The following is a 17502-nucleotide window of genomic DNA, read 5'->3' as shown; positions in this document are numbered from 1 at the left end:
ATTATATCAAAAGATAGGTTTCCATCCAATTGGCGATAGATTTTCATGTAAATGTTCTCAAATCCGCATAAAGAAAATATGGGCATTTTCCCTCCAGCGGTTTGTTTCCACCAAACTGACTTATTGCAGAGAAAAAACAGTGCGTGGTAGTGCTCACAAAATGTCATTTTTCTGCTAAACGTACATGTACCTAATGCAATCTATAGTTGAATGTGTTTCCATCGCATATTCAACTCTACGGATAGTTTTGTCACAACAACTTGAGTAAGCAAATGCGCTGACTCTGGTCTTGATTTGCGCTCAAGCCAAAAGCTCGCAGATACATTGCGGGTAGGATATTCTACTCTATATGTTGACCTTATTATGGATAAAAACAATTATATTTGTATTTGTCAAACGGCAGTAAAGCATCGATCATCATGTCACCAGAAGAGGACCCTCGATATATTGGAAAAGAGTATCAAGCTCATTGCGTGCACTTTCAAGACCTTGTGAAACTCATCATAATTTACTTAATCTGTTGCCTCATAAACTGCGTAAATTTCCCGAGTCATAGTGGGTGGACCACACCGGATCGCGTGACTCCCAAATTTGCTTCGATATTATGGTTATTATATCAATATTTGCGCATAAAGGCATATCCACCGCCATTTCTCGCATAATACATTTTACCGACACAAAAATATCTCACCATGTCCAATGAACTAATTATCTTTTGGCATGTATACAATTGTATCGAAACTTCCTGTTTTTATCAAAGCTGTCCTGATTTTTTAAAACAGTATAACTTTTACTGGCATCAAACTGTGGATGGAAACGTGGTTAAAGCAGAATTTTGGGGGATGATAATTTGCAAGTGGTAAAATGAAGCAGTTAGGCCGGAGAAGGTGTGGTATATTGCTAATATACAATAAAGGAAGTTCTTAAGCACCACACAATGCGGAGTGCCTGCATACAGCCCTAAAAGGCTCTACATGGTCAACCCGGCTTCTGCATTAGCCATGCAGCATTTACAGTGATATGGCCTCTGCAGAAGTCAGGGGATTCATACTTCTTGCGTTTCCCAGAGGAGCACAGAGCTGTTTCTGTTTATACAGGACATCCTGTCCTCACCTCACAGCATGGACTGTGAAGCAACACAAATATAGGCACAGACACATGCATACACACGATAACATACGCACTATACACACATACACATGGATGTGGTGGTGGTGAAGGACCTGAGGGCACAAAGTGTGTTGTGAAATCTGTGAATGTATTGTAGTGTTTTTAAAATAGTTAAAACTGCCTTAATTTTGCTGGACCCCATGAAGAGTAGCTGCTGCCAAGGCAATGGGGACAAATAATAAATAATTTCAACCAATCATGTCAATGTGGAGCTGTATGAAGCCCTACACAGGCAGTTAGGAAAGCTAAGGCTAGCTTTTTCAAACAGAAATCCTGTAGTACAAACTCAAAAAGTTCTGGGACACTGTAAAGTCCATGGAGAATAAGAGCACCTCCTCCCAGGTGCCCACTGCTCTGAGGCTAGGAAACACTGTTACCACCGATAAATCCACTGTAATTGAGAATTTCAATCAGCATTTCTCTACGGCTGGCCATGCTTTCCACCTGGCTACCCCTACCCCGGTCAACTGCCAGGCACCCTCAACAGCAACCCGCCAAAGCCCCCACCATTTCTCCTTCACCCAAATCCAGATAGCTGATGTTCTGAAAGAGCGGCAAAATCTGGACCCCTACAAATCAGCCGGGCTAGACAATCTGGACCCTCTCTTTCTAAAATGATCTGCCGAAATTGTTGCAACCCCTATTACTAGCCTGTTCAACCTCTCTTTCGTATCGTCTGAGATTCCCAAAGATTGGAAAGCTGCCACGGTCAGCCCCCTCTTCAAAGGGGGTGACACTCTAGACCCAAACTATTACAGGCCTATATCTATCCCACCCTGTCTTTCTAAGGTCTTCGAAAGCCAAGTTAACAAACAGATTATCGACCATTTTGAATCCCACCGTACCTTCTCCGCTATGCAATCTGGTTTCAGAGCTGGTCATGGGTGCACCTCAGCCACGCTCAAGGTCCTAAACGATATCTTAACTGCCATCGATAAGAGACATTACTGTGCAGCTGTAATCATCGACCTGGCCAAGGCTTTCAACTCTGTCAATCACCACATTGTTATTGGCAGAATCGACAGCCTTGGTTTCTCAAATGATTGCCTCGCCTGGTTTACCAACTACTTCTCTGATAGAGTTCAGTGTGTCAAATCGGAGGGACCTGTTGTCCGGACCTCTGGCAGTCTCTATGGGGGTGCCACAGGATTCAATTCTCGGGCTGACTCTCTTCTCTGTATACATCAATGATGTCACTCTTGCTGCTGGTGATTCTCTGATCCACCTCTACGCAGACGACACCATTCTGTATACTTCTGGCCCCTCTTTGGACACTGTGTTAACTAACCTCCAGACGAGCATCAATGCCATACAACTCTCCTTCCGTGGCCTCCAACTGCTCTTAAATGCAAGTAAAACTAAATGCATGCTATTCAATCGGTCACTGCCTGCACCTGCCCGCCCGTCCAGCATCCCTACTCTGGACGGCTCTGACTTAGAATACGTGGACAACTACAAATACCTAGGTGTCTGGTTAGACTGTAATCTCGCCTTCCAGACTCACATTAAGCATCTCCAGTCCAAAATTAAATCTAGAATCGGCTTCCTATATCGCAACAAAGCATCCTTCACTCATGCTGCCAAACATACCCTTGTAAAACTGACCATCCTACCGATCCTCGACTTTGGCGATGTCATCTATAAAATAGCCTCCAACACTCTACTCAACAAATTGGATGCAGTCTATCATAGTGCCATCCGTTTTGTCACCAAAGCCCCATACACTACCCACCACTGCGACCTGTACGCTCTCGTTGGTTGGCCCTCGCTTCATACTCATCACCAAACCCACTGGCTACAGGTTATCTACAAGTCTCTGCTAGCTAAAGCCCCACCTTGTCTCAGCTCACTGGTCACCATAGCAGCACCCACTCCAGCAGGTATATCTCACTGGTCACCCCCAAAGCCAATTCCTCCTTTGGTCGCTTTTCCTTCCAGTTCTCTGCTGCCAATGACTGGAACAAACTGCAAAAATCACTGAAGCTGGAGACTCATATCTCCCTCACTAGCTTTAAGCACCAGCTGTCAGAGCAGCTCACAGATCACAGCACCTGTACATAGCCCATCTGTAAACAGCCCATCCAACTACCTCATCCCCATACTGTATTTATGTATTTATCTTGCTCCTTTGCACGCTAGTATCTCTACTTGCACAGTCATCTTCTGCACATCTACCATTCCAGTGTTTAATTGCTAAATTGTAATTACTTCGCCACCATGGCCTATTTATTGCCTTAACTCTCTTATCTTACCTCATTTGCACACACTGTATATAGACTTTTTTTCTTATTTTTTTTCTACTGTATTATTGACTGTATGTTTTGTTTATTCCCCTGTGTAACTCTGTGTTGTTGTATGTGTCAAATTGCTATGCTTTATCTTGGCCAGGTCGCAGTTGCAAATGAGAACTTGTTCTCAACTAGCCTACCTGGTTAAATAAAGGTGGAAAAAAAAGAATAATAACATTGTTACACAATTTAATGGCACACAGCAATGTGGTATGGAGCTCAAGGTAAGGACCTCTGGCCTCTGCATGCCTCTGGGGGCATCACACCATCCAACCATTTTCGGATCAAGCATACATTGGCTCTTAGCTGTGGTATATTGGTCATATACCACAAACCCCCAATACATAATAAACACATTTAAAAAAGTATATATTTACATTAATCTGGCAAAAGTTTCCAATATGGACATAATTACGGCCCTATATCTGATACACATGTGAAGCAAGCTTGCATTAACAGTTGTCTATATATATTGGATTTATATTGCAAACAAAAATGCAAGTATAAAGATTGGAGAACAACAAGCCTCCTCCGTCAGCTCTGTCATTGATTATTTTGCCTGAATACCAAAGGGGCGTGCCCGCCGTGTGTTGTTCTGCGTGCGTGCGCGCCCTCTACTGTGGGACAAGCGAGAGTCGCAAGTTGTAGTACATTGTAAATAGAAAGCAGGAGAATCATTCGCCCATGTCGTAAATATACATTACAAATTATCTTCGACTGAGTACATGTAATAATTAGCTAATTGTGTGTTTGCTGAAACAGTCATATATGTGTTTTTGAGGAATTACAAGGGATTTAAAGCAGAAGAAATAGCTATGTATCGGTCTCTGTATGCCTTCCGATCTGCGGAGCCCAACTCGCTCCACTTCGGGTCCGGCGAGAGCTTTCTGATCCTGGAACGCAGCAACAAACACTGGTGGCTCGGCTCACGCTGCAGTTCGGGCGAGACAGGCTACGTTCCCGCGTCTTACATCGAAAGGATTCAGGTATGTTTAACCCTGGTTTCTTAACTTTCTTGATTAGTGAAAGTGGAACGTGAATTTTGACAAGTATTCCATGCTAGCTTGTTAGCATGATAAAAGAGAGTGGACCAGTCAGTCTAAGAATTGAACGATCGGGAGAGGTTCAATTGCTGCGTTGCATTCCAATAGACCTGACTTCAGCTACTTTTGTGACTTTCTTTCACGTGACAGTCCTACGTGAACTGGAGACATGCTTAGCTGCATTGCCTGTCTTTTGCTAATTTGTTGCTATAGGCTTTTAGCTGCATATTAAAAGTATTTTACATATTCATCACGACACTTATATGTGGACGTTTACATGCAAACAAAAATATTTTTTCAGAATAAACCCAAATGGTCTAATGAGAGCGGCGCAGAGAGTCATGCCAAATTCGCAATGCCAGCTGGGTCTGTACCGCAGGGGTAGTTGGGACATAAGCCAAAATGCATGAAAAATGTGGCGACGCATCTGTTATTTGTGTCGCGTCTAAAATCTCGTGACTGATGATGAGATTAGAGAAAATACAATACGCACATAGGATACATTGCTTTTAATCACATAACACCAATAACACTGTAATCTAATGTTTCACGCTTTCTATGGGGAGAGTTCAGTTAGAAGAGCTATGCATAGTTTGTGACATCTCAGGCCTTTCAGATTAATGCCAGCATCCCATATTCCATACAGCTACACAGCTGGATGCTCCAATGCACTCTTATTTTAGTCAATGAGTTCACAGTGTGAACTGCATGAGTGTGTTTTGCTGACTTGGTGAAGTGAAACCACGCTCTGGATATTGTCATTGTGGATTCCAGGCTATCTCTGACTGTACAGCAGGATTTTCTGTCTGACTGTGTCCCTGCCTGGGCCTTGTAGGTGAGGTCAGGCTAGGTTTTTGCCTGTATCTGGACTGCGTTGGTTGGCGTGTTACTGTTTAGAGGGTTTGATTTTGGGTTAGATAACTGTGCTGTCCTAGTTTTTTCTGACTGGAGTCCCATTTTGCCCTCTAGACAAATGTTTTTTTTGTTTACTTGTTTCGTAATAATTAATGCTGATGTTGAATATTTAACTCTCTCTCTCTCTCTCTCTCTGCCCTTCTCTCTCCTCTTTCTCTCTCTCTGCTCTCCTTTTCTCTGTGCCCCAGGCTCCAGAGCAGGATGAGGTTTTACAGTCTATCGACCGGGCCATCGAAGGGATCCATAACTTGGCCATGAAGAACGGGGGCAAATACAACCTGGAGCAGCGAGACATGCTACAGTGAGTGCAACATTAACACACACACAGACACACACTGATATGTAGAATCCTCACGCTACAGTTCCCTGATTGGTGCTGATCCCTCATCATCATAGGGTGGCACGTAGCCTATAGGTTAGAGCGAAAGGTTGCTGGTTTGAATACCAGAGCCGACAAGGTGAAAAATGTGCCGATGTGCCCTTGAGCAAGTCACGTAACCCTAATTTGCTCCAGGGGTGCCGTAATACTATGGCTGTAAAACAACATATTTCACAGCACCTAACCGGTGTATGTGACAATAAATACAAATAAACCTGCATTGTTTCTCTCTGATCAGTTATCTTCATAGGCTGCATCTGAAATGACCCCCTATTCATTACATAGGCTAGTACACTACTTTAGTAGGAATACATTACATTTCAGACATAGCCATTGACTCTCTCTTTGCGTCTGGAACAGGAAGTTGATCCATCACAGGAAGGAGACCCTGTCAAGGCGAAGTCCAACTCCATCCAGTCCTAAGCAGGGCCTGTCCTCCTCTACCAGCGAACTGTCCCTCAGCTACACCCCTCAACCACCCAATGGGATCAGCCGCACAATGTCAGAGAGTACCGACAATGTGCAGGGGCTTTACCAGGTCTTGGATAGAGACTTGCATTCATTCACACCAAAAGACGAATGCATGATACTCCATTTCATGATAGTCAATTTTTTTTTGAGGAGGCTGAGACATATAACTGATATCCTGATACTTACTCTGATTTACTGTTATGTCTTGCAGGTGCCTCCTCAGCCCCGTCGTGCAGCACCCATAACTCCGCCTCCTCCTGAGAAACTAAGAGCCAGCCGACACCCAGGTGACTGTCTCATCGTCACCATGGAGACACAGCTACTCATCTTCTCTCCACACACATCTTCTTTCCACTCACACACACGCACACACATGCACACACACACACACACACACACACACACACACACACACACACACACACACACACACACACACCCTACTCATGTCATCTACTGTAACTTCTACTCTATTCTCTCTTGCTCCTCCTTATTCTTCCTCATTCTCTCTGTCTCAGCAGAGTCATCCATTCCTCCTCCTACTGGCCCTGCCCCTGCTGCAGGGACTGGCCTGTCCCCCTCTGTCAGCTCTGCCTCCCTGGACTCTGGTTCCTCCCACTCTGTGGTGTCCTCTGATGTCAGCCTTCCAAGCGTTGCCAGCACCCCGCCCCCAGTGCCAAGCCGTGTGAAGCCCCCACCCCCTCCTCCAGACGACCTACCTCCCTCTGACCCCTCTCCCCAGCCAGATCCCTCAAAGAAGGGCCCCGCACCCCAACCTCAACCTCAGCCCACTCACCCACCACAGCCCAGCACTGAGGACCAATCAGAAATCGACTGGCCTCTTGCCCCGCCCTCTGTCGCTGAAAGCCCCCCCAGCAGCCCCACTCACTCAGAGCCTGTGCCCAGGACAACCGGGGCGGAGCTTATAGAGCTGGTGAGGAGGAACACGGGCCTGAGTTACGATCTGTCTCGGGTAGCGGTGGGTGTGGTCGTGGGTCACCTGCAAACTACCTTACCTCAAGCCTCATCTGCCTTCGAGAAAGTCCTCCTCTCATTGGTAGAGAGCAAGGTCAGTTACATAATCGTCTAGTTGCAGAATGTCAACTTATTTGCTCCAATACACAGTATTTCATGGTATAACCTCAACCTTTAGAAAGTTAAGCTGTTATACGTGCACATTATACTTGTACATAACAGGAAAGTCTGCAAATTAAAATGCTCTTTATACCAATTATAACAGTGACAATGTTTCGATCCGATGTGGATCTTCGCCAGGTCGAACCAATTCCATGTGCACATATCAACCCAGACTTCTCCCTGTAGGATCAGAGTTCGGCGTTGCCACAGGGACAAGTGTGTCACGATGAACAGCGCCTGGAGGTCATCTTAGGCGACCTTGGCCGTCACTTTGACGACTCTCAGCAGCGCAGCTGGGCCCTTCACGAAGACCACTCTCTCATTGCATGTTACCTGGAGGAGCTGCTGAAGATACTGGTGAGATATGTGCACTCAGGGAAAGTTGACTCAGGACTGACACCTTGGTTGAATTCAGTAGACGCCAAACGGAAGACAACGGACTGAAATTGGGAGGGACTGCCTGAATGTGTCCAATAAGAAACGCTTGTCTTTGTTTTCCGTTGCAAAATGTTTTGCTATGGTGTGCACTAATGAATACGACCCTGGACAAAGTGATTCCTCGATAGATGTGATAGTATTACCACTGAGACCTTTGGTAACTGTTGAATCTAAGGAAGATGGTGTTTGTGTCCCCAGACGGATGCAGATCCAGAGGTGTGTAAGAAGATGTGCAGGGCCAACCACTCAGAGCCAGTGCTGTCATTAGTGACCTATTACCAGATGGTAAGATATTCTACATGTCACTCACTACCAGACCCTATGTTACCCTGTCATCCTGTTTCCCACCCAAGAGATCCACAATGTAAACAATATTTTATCATTGCATTATTTTTAAACGTGTTGTTTGTGGTATGAATCAACTTAATTATCATAGATGAGTGATGTTTCACCGGCATGTTGTCAATGCATAGTTGCATAGTAACAGTGTTACTTCATGTGTCACTGTGCAGGAACACCGAGTGTCTCTACGTCTGCTGTTGCTCAAGGTGTTTGGGGCGATGTGTAGCCTGGACTCTGCCCTTATCTCCACCCTCCTCAACTCCATCCTGCCCATGGAGCTGGCCAGAGACCTGCAGACAGACACACAGGGTGAGAAGGCCTCCTCTATCACTTCCTTTTCTCTCTCTCAATTCAATTTCAATTTAAGGGCCTTCATTGGCATGGGAAACATGTTTACATTGCCAAAGCAAGTTAAATAGAGAATAAACAAAAGTGAAATAAACGATAAAAAATTAACAATCAACATTACACACACAACTTCCAAAAGAATAAAGACATTTCAAATGTCATATTATGTCTATATACAGTGTTGTAATGATGTGCAAATAGTTAAAGTACAAAAGGGAAAATAAATAAACATAAATATAGGTTGTATTTACAGGGGTGTTTGTTCTTCACTGGTTGCCCTTTTCTTGTGGCAACAGGTCACAAATCTTGCTGCTGTGATGGCACCCTGTGGTATTTCACCCAATACATACGGAAGTTTATCAAAATTGGATTTGGTTTTTGAATTCTTTGGGGGTCTGTGTAATCTGAGGGAAATATGTGTCTCTAATATGGTCATACATTTGGCAGGAGGTTAGGAAGTGCAGCTCAGTTTCCACCTCAGGCTATGTGCACACTGCCCATAAAATATCTTCCCTTGAGCATCTCTCTCCTTTTCTCTCTCTTTGTGACCTCTGTCTCCTTCCTCATGTCTTTCTGTTTCAGTCTCTTTTATTTAGCATCTCTGTGCCCCTCTATATCTCTTTCATGAATGTTTGTGTGTCTGTGTTTTATCTCTCCCCAGAACATCAGAAGATGTGCTACACAGCCTTGGTCCTGACTATGATCTTCTCTATGGGGGAGCAGGTGCCCTATCACCATTATGGTATGAACAATATTAAATAGGACCACTATGTTGCTTTAGAATACTTACAAACTGCCATCACATTATCGATCAATATGTTCAAACTCAAAGCTGAAAATGTATCTGTCTCTCTCTCTCGCTGTCTATCTCTCCCTCCACAGAGCACTTAAATGCTAGTTTTGTTCAGTTCCTGCTAGATGTGGTTGAGGACGGTCTTCCCTCTGACCCCACAGAGCAGCTCCCTGACCTCTGTGTCAATCTCATCCTGGCCTTTAACCTGCACCTCATAGGTGAGAGGACACAGGCTTTAGACAGAACATACACCTTTTATTTTAACAGTTGTCTTCACCACTCTTAAAGGGGTACTTCACCACTCTTAAAGGGGTACTTCACCACTCTTTAACTTCATATTCATAGTCTGTAGCTCCATACCAGTTCAATGTGAAAACAGTGGTATTCTGTGTCCTATAATTAATCAATATGAGGTTAAAAAGTGGTGAAGCGGAATGTTCCCTATTGACTGCTTTTATGTATTATGGCAAAGGGGACCCAAGAACGCTTGGGTCCCCTTTGAGTGTTTTAAATTACTTGTGTGTTTGTGTGTTTTACCTGTGAGGTGTGGTATTTGTGCTAATGTTGTTGTTTCAAGGTGTGTATGTTCTTTCTTGCTCTCAGTGCCCAGCAGCAACGTGATAATGCAGACTGTAGTCAAGAAGAACGTGAAGATTTTCTCTGAGAAAATAGTGCTTCTACTAAACAGAGGAGGTGAGACACACACCTTTGTTTACATCGACGATATTCAATACGATACAGTGTGAATCCATTCCAAGTTCTTTGCCGTTTCTTTTCGGTTTCTTCTTTCTATGCTTCTTTTTTCACTTTTCTCTCTGTCTACACCCTCTTACTTGTTATTTCTCTCCTCTCTCCAGATGACCCTGTGTGTGTCTTTAAACATGCTCCCCCTGCCCCACACTCAGTACTTAAGTTCCCGCAGGATGTCTTTGCCAGCCGAGACTCTTCAGACATCTTCTACCGCACGGACATGATGGTGATGATAGACATCGCTGTTCGATGCATCTCTGACCTCTCACCTGGGGACAAGGTGAGATTGATATGCACGCGCACACACCACACTTCCCATTGGCCAGCCAGCCTGGGACTTAAGCATGGCTGAGTCTTATATTTAGCCTGATAAATGCATCCTCAAAAGGAAAGTGAATGTGAACTGTATAATGATTGTGCTTGCTAATGGGTTCACATTCTCACTCTCTCTCTTATTCCCCCCCAGTTGAGGATGGAGTACCTCTCCCTCATGCACTCCATCATACGCTCCACAGACTACCTGGAGCACCTGCACCGCCTCTCCGACCTGCAGGGCGCACTGCAAAGGATTTTGAGAGAGGAGGATAACTCAGGAGCGGACGAGGGCGGGGCCACAGCTAAACAGATGGATAAGCTAATAGTGCAGGAGATGTACAAGGAATTCCCTCAGATCAGCGAGAGCTAGGAGGACTGAATATGACAGTGGTGATGTGCACTCATCCAGTAGTCTGCTCCTTGATACTAAGGGATGGTATTGAGGAACTTCCTAGGATTAAGAAAGGACTGTAGACCGCTACTCAGTTTCTGAGATAACATACTGTTACAATTGATTTGAACCATCCATCATAAGGGCTAGAGCCCTTATGATGTAATCCCTTGTACTGAGGGGCCAGACTACAGTGTTTTATGTAGGGCCTTGTAACCCTGGTACTAGTGTACTGTATTCTGTAGAACAGTGGTTCTCAATCTTGGTCCGGGGACCCAAAGGGGTGCACTTTTTAGATTTTGCCTTAGTACTACACAGCTGATTCAAATGATCAGCTCATCATCAAGGTTTGATGATTTGAATCAGGTGTGTAGTACTAAGGCAAAAAATCAAATATGCACTCTTTTGGTTCCCAGGACCAAGATTGAGAACCACTGCTGTAGACCACTTCTTTATCACTCATTCTTATTCCTCATCACATGCCTCACAGTATGTTCAATGAAATGAAAAGACAAATGAGCTAATACGCTGATAACAAAACATTCTGGGCCAGTTTCCTGAACACAGATTAAGCCTAGTTCTCTAAACTAAAAAGCATGCTCAGTTGAGAATCTCTATTGACTATGCTTAATCTGTGTCTGGAAAACAAGCCCTCTCTCAACAAGACATTCTAGGCTTTGAGGTTACTTCTAAAACTCACAATTTATTGCAATGGCAATGCTGCTATGTGGTGAACCTCACTTAATATCTATGGCTGTGATTGTCTGACTGAGCACTACTTGTTACCTTGCTTTCCGCCCTACACTTTATCTATAGTAACCTCTCTAGGCATGGCTAACCTATGACATGCCCTAAATTCTTCCCAACAAGGCCGCTCCTACTCTGCTCTGCTGCTTGTGCTGTAGATGGAACGTAACAGCACTGTAATAACAAGGCTGTACCAAGTAACAACAAGCTGTAACACGTTGCTTCAACATACTAAGCCTTGACTAACTTCCTATATGGTTATGGCTCTGTGAAAGGGAATGGTGTTTCCACTGGTAGTTATTTATTAGTACGAAATAATAAGGGATTGATATGTTTTGATTGTTCAGTATTACTTTAACTGCAGTCTGGGTTTAACTAAGTGACTTGTCACCAAGCGCGATTGATTGCTTTTCCTTGATCATTTTGGTACGAAATCTCTCTGTTATCAGTCCCATCCTTAAGATGGCACTCCACTCTGCCCCCTACTGTATAATTCAACCCCTTACTATAGTACCCCTGGGAATCACTGTACAAGACACAAAGGACATCTTAGTTTCCACCCATTTTGCAGGACACACACATCCAGTTTTTTTCACATTGCAAGTCTCACTCTCTTAATGACTTCTCTAAGTCACTGTCTCCCACTCTATCAAAGCTTGTTCTCCCTTGTATCATAGGTTATTTTTACTCAGCTCTGTTAAATCAAATCAAATTTTATTTGTCACATACACATGGTTAGCAGATGTTAATGCGAGTGTAGCGAAATGCTTGTTAGAGCTAATAGTGGAAGCGTTTCTGTGGCAAAATGTTCTAGTGACCATCATGATACACATATACTGTACCCTTTAGCACACTTAGTGTTTACATATTTAAACATGGGATATACCAGAGTGTACTCTGTGATATGTGTTTTTATTATCCTGTGTTTATGCATAAAGCTATGCATGTGTCTGTGTCTATGTATGTCTATGTATATTTTTGTAAGTGTGTGAGAAGGTGTATGTGTATGGTTTCCTGTTGTTTAAACATTGTCCTTTGGACTTATTTTGTCCCTTAAAGCTCCCACTGTGTTATAGTAATAAAATCAATGTATCTATTTTCCCAATTAAATATATTTGAAATGGTTGTTCAGAGAGTGGCGATGGTAAGAAAGTGTATTTTCTTAATGTTTATAATCTACTAATAAACAAACATCTCAATTAATGGTGGTCCAGTTTTGTTTGTGTGTGTGTGTGTGTGTATATGTGTGCTGTACTAGTTTTGAATTGAAATAATATTTGTTTTATGGAAGGGCATCCATCGCAATACCCAGTATTTTAATTTGAAATAGTATTTGTAGAAGTATGTCGAAGAATTGCATTAAAATTCTTCCTGTAGTGTATGTTTACAAATAATATGGAGAGTTTATGGTAGAACTCTACATTTAAGAGGGACCAAAGTTAAACGTGTAACCCTTTACTCGGTCCGGGCACCTGTATGGGTGAAATGCTTCTACCACTGCATTGCTTGCTGTTTGGGGTTTTAGGCTGGGTTTATGTACAGCACTTTGTGACATCAGCTGATGTAAGAAGGGCTTTATGAATACATTTGATTATGTCCGTACTGGACAAAACACGACGGTGGATGTCAAGAAAATATATCGACCTCTCATTTGAACCGATAGTGGTGACACGGACCGGTTAGCTAGCTCGTTATTTCCCCCAAATAGCTGCTGGTCGTAAAGACGCAACATTTTGTGTTTATTTTCTTGTTAGCTAACTGTCTTTTCTTGAACAGAAACCATGTCTAAATAGCAGGCGATAAACCCAGGGAATAACTTATTCGCTGGGGGCTTTGGTGGTGTCTGCTTGGTCTTCGCTAGATAAGTTAATAACAAAGTAGCTAACGTTAGCTGCTAATATCTTGCCTCGCGAACCTAACTTTCAGTGGTCTCTGCTGCAGGTAGTATTCCTAGCAAAGTAATCAATACAAATGTATCTTTAGAGATGTATAATTGGTTACTGGATGTTAGTGTCCTTGTTCTTTAAATTTCATAGAACTCATGACAGGGACTGTCAGTTTACACAATGAGCGCTTCACAGAGCTGTAGTATTGTGCAGTTTGCGAACGAGTCATGATTCGTTTTTTCCGAGTGACTCCTTCGTTTTAGTCGTAAATTTGACCTGGTGTCGGAACATTTCGTATATTATGTATTAATTTGTGGGTGTGCATCACCCATTTCGTATGGTATGGTATGTTAAGAATTACCAGTTACAAATGTACAAAATGTACTATATGTTACGAATTTGCTAAATGCATGATATTAGCTGACTGGCGTTAGCTAGGCTATGGGTTAGGGTTACGTTTAGGAGTTAGGTCAAAGGGTTAGTTAACATGATAAGTTGTTACAAAGTAGATACAATAGTTGTTAGTACTGAAAAAGTTGCTAAAATGCTAAAGTTGTCCATGAGAAGATTTGAACTCGCAACCTTCTGGTTGCTAGAGCTTGCGTTATAGCCCACATCTTGGTGGGTGGGCGTCGCTTTTGATTTAAGTAACCGTCTGTTATATCATATTATACTGAACAAAAAATATAAATGCAACATTGGTCCCATGTTTCATGACCTGGAATAAAAGATCCCAGAAATGTCTCTCAAATTTTGTGCACAAATTTGTTTAAATCCCTATTGGTGGCATTTCTCCTCTGCCAAGATAGTCCATACACCTGACAGGTGTGGAATGTCAACAATCTGATTATGCAGCATGATCATTACACAGCTGCACCTTGTGCTGGGGACAGTAAAAGGGCACTCTAAAATGGGCAGTTTTGTCACACAACACAATGCCACAGATGTCTCAAGTTTTCAGGGAGCATGCAATTGGCATGCTGTCCATTAAAATAACATCAAATTGATCAGAAATATAGTGTAGACGTTGTTAATGTTGTACATTTTTATTTCTTTATTTTTATTTAACCAGGAAGGGCTCATTAAGATTTGAAATCTCTTTTTCAAGAGCGTCCCTGCCAAGATAGGCAGCACCAAGTCAGTACACAATTACAGACAAACAACATGAAAAACGACAAGTAATCTAGTAAAAACCATAGAATTCACAAGAGTATAACAAAATCATAAAAAACATTGACAGGTCAGGGAATCAATCTCAAAATCCTTCATCAGTGATTTAAAAACACCAATCGGTATAAGTTCTTCCAGTTTAAAAGTATTTTGTAAGGTGTTCCAAGCCGATGGCGCAAAGTACATAAAAGCCCTTTTACAAAATTCATTTCGGACATTTGGAACAGTTGGCTGTGAATGAAGAGAGTACTCACCACATTTATGAACAATAAAAATGGAGGTAAAGCCAAAATGGCTTTGTAAATAAAGGTATACCAGTGACTGAGCCTACGAGTGACTAGAGAAGGCCGGCCAACCCTTGTATATAAAGTGCAGTGGTGAGAAAGGGTTTTGCAGTTTAAAACAAATCTCAATGCACCATGGTAAAGGGTGTCAATTGATCTCAAACACTGAGCAGAAGCATTCATATATAAAATATCCCCATAGTCTAGTAAAGGCATAAATGTAGCTGATACTAGCCTCATTTTGGCTTCAAAAGAAAAACAGGCCTTATTCCTAAAATAAAATCCCAACTTCAGCTTAAATTTTTTTGTAAATTGTTTGAATATGCAATTTAAAAGAGAGGCCGCCATCAATTAAAATTCCAAGATATTTATGAGGTTACAGTCTCAATCTCATTGCCCTGACAGGTAGTAATAGGTGAAAGGTTTAGAGATCTATTTCTTGCTTCAGAAAACACCATTACATTTAGTTTTGTCACTATTGAGGATAAGCTTCAATTGACACAAGGTATGTTGAACAGTATAAAAAGCAGTTTGCAAGTTTTGGAAAGCTTTTGTGAGAGACGAGGCACAACAATAAATAACAGTATCATCAGCATGAAAGTGAAGTTGCGCATTTTGCACATTTTTGTCTAAATTATTTATATAAATAGTGAATAAGAGGGGACCGAGTACAGAGCCCTGGGGCACTCCATTACAGACAGACAATTTAACAGACATGAGCCCATGAAATTTAGTTTTTTTTAAAAATTTCAGGCAGGGTAGCCTAGTAGCCGAGCTGACAAGGTACAAATCTGTCGTTCTGCCCCTGAACAGGCAGTTAACCCACTGTTCCTAGGCCGTCATTGAAAATAAGAATTTGTTCTTAACTGACTTGCCTAGTTAAATAAAGGTAAAATAATAAAATTATTTAACCAGGTAGGCAAGTTGAGAACAAGTTCTCATTTACAATTGCGACCTGGCCAATTTTACATGGAGTAAAACAAACATACAGTCAATAATACAGTAAAAAAATAAGTCTATATACAATGTGAGCAAATGAGGTGAGATAAGGGAGGTAAATGCAAAAAAAAGGCCATGGTGGTGAAGTAAATACATTATAGCAAGTAAAACACTGGAATGGTAGATTTGCAGTGGAAGAATGTGCAAAGTAGAGATAGAAATAATGGGGTGCAAAGGAGCAAAATAAATACAGTAGGGGAAGAGGTAGTTGTGTACAGGTGCAGTAATCTGTGAGCTGCTCTGACAGCTGGTGCTTAAAGCTAGTGAGGGAGAGATTCAGAGATTTTCGTAGTTCATTCCAGTCATTGGCAGCAGAGAACTGGAAGGAGAGGCGGCCAAAGGAATAATTAGTTTTGGGGGTGACCAGAGAGATAAACCTGCTGCTGCTATGGTGACCAGCGAGCTGAGATAAGGGGGGACTTTACCTAGCCGGGTCTTGTAGATGACCTGGAGCCAGCGGGTTTGGTGACGAGTATGAAGCGAGGGCCAGCCAACGAGAGCGTACAGGTCGCAGTGGTGGGTAGTATATGGGGCTTTGGGGCGAAACGGATGGCACTGTGATAGACTGCATCCAATGTATTGAGTAGGGTAATGGAGGCTATTTTGTAAATTATATCGCCAAAGTCAAGGATCGGTAGGATGGTCAGTTTTACAAGGGTATGTTTGGCAGCATGAGTGAAGGATGCTTTGTTGGGAAATAGGAAGCCAATTCTAGATTTAACTTTGTTTTGGAGATGCTTAATGTGAGTCTGGAAGGAGAGTTTACAGTCTAACCAGACACCTAGGTATTTATAGTTGTCCACGTATTCTAAGTCTGTCTAGAACCGTCAAGAGTAGTGATGCTGGATAGGCAGGCAGGTGCAGGCAGTGATTGGTTGAAGAGCATGCATTTAGTTTTACTTGCATTTAAGAGCAGTTGGAGCCCACGGAAGGAGAGTTGTATGGCATTGAAGCTCGTATGGAGGTTAGTTAACACAGTGTCCAAAAAGGTTCGGAAGTTTACAGAATGGTGTCGTCTGCATAGAGGTGGATCAAAGACTCACCAGCAGCAAGAGCGACATCATTGATGTATGCAGAGAAGAGTCGGCCCGAGAATTGAATCCCGTAGCACCCCCATAGAGACTGCCAGAGGTCCAGACAACAGGCCCTCCGATTTGACACACTGAACTTTATCAGAGAAGTAGATGGTGAACCAGGCGAGGCAGTCATTTGAGAAACCAAGGCTGTTGAGTCTGCCAATAAGGATGTGGTGATTGACAGAGTCGAAAGCCTTGGCCAGGTCGATGAATACGGCTGCACAGTACTATCTCTTATCGATGGCGGTTATGATATCGTTTAGGACCTTGAGTGTGGCTGAGGTGCACCCATGACCAGTTCTGAAACTGGGATTCGAAATGATCGGTAGTCTGTTTGTTCACTTGGCTTTCGAAGACCTTAGAAAGACAGGGTAGGATAGATATAGGTCTGTAGCAGTTTGGGTCTAGAGTGTCTCCCCCTTTGAAGAGGGGGATGACCGCGGCAGCTTTCCAATCTTTGGGAATCTCAGACAATACGAAAGAGAGGCTGGTAATAGGGGTTGCAACAATTTTGGCAGATCATTTTAGAAAGAGAGGGTCCAGATTGTCTAGCATATGTA

At 42.9% G+C, this 17502-nt stretch overlaps 1 protein-coding gene across 2 annotated transcripts; it reads left to right on the top strand.

Annotated features, from left to right (window-relative positions):
• The first annotated feature begins 4029 nt into the window (after nt 1–4029).
• On the top strand, nt 4030–12730 carry LOC139413741 (NCK-interacting protein with SH3 domain-like). Of its 2 annotated transcripts, none has more exons than XM_071161462.1 (13): nt 4030–4444; nt 5605–5717; nt 6156–6333; nt 6478–6553; nt 6788–7335; nt 7590–7760; nt 8040–8126; nt 8354–8492; nt 9193–9273; nt 9414–9542; nt 9928–10017; nt 10182–10354; nt 10541–12730. In XM_071161462.1, the coding sequence occupies exons 1-13, from the start codon at nt 4274–4276 to the stop codon at nt 10757–10759; spliced, it is 2175 nt and encodes a 724-aa protein (XP_071017563.1). In that variant the 5' UTR covers nt 4030–4273; the 3' UTR covers nt 10760–12730. The 2 variants fall into 2 exon arrangements, with proteins under 2 accessions (XP_071017563.1, XP_071017562.1); XM_071161461.1 differs by having other exon boundaries at nt 4046–4444; nt 6785–7335.
• Nucleotides 12731–17502: the final 4772 nt, after the last annotated feature.

This window comes from Oncorhynchus clarkii, chromosome 7 (genome assembly GCF_045791955.1).
Source record: "Oncorhynchus clarkii lewisi isolate Uvic-CL-2024 chromosome 7, UVic_Ocla_1.0, whole genome shotgun sequence".
NCBI classification, from domain to species: domain Eukaryota; kingdom Metazoa; phylum Chordata; class Actinopteri; order Salmoniformes; family Salmonidae; genus Oncorhynchus; species Oncorhynchus clarkii.
The sequence above is the reverse complement of the archived record's forward strand: the minus strand, read 5'-3'. Positions and strand labels throughout refer to the sequence as shown.

What these genes read in the sequence shown, in the direction of transcription:
- LOC139413741 (XM_071161461.1), top strand. Translation starts at nt 4,274, where the DNA reads ATGTATCGGTCTCTGTATGCCTTCCGATCTGCGGAGCCCAACTCGCTC. An exon ending in GGTGCCCTATCACCATTATG is followed by an intron (nt 9,274 to 9,413) that starts GTATGAACAATA and finishes CTCCCTCCACAG; the next exon opens with AGCACTTAAATGCTAGTTTT. An exon ending in ACCTCTCACCTGGGGACAAG is followed by an intron (nt 10,355 to 10,540) that starts GTGAGATTGATA and finishes ATTCCCCCCCAG; the next exon opens with TTGAGGATGGAGTACCTCTC.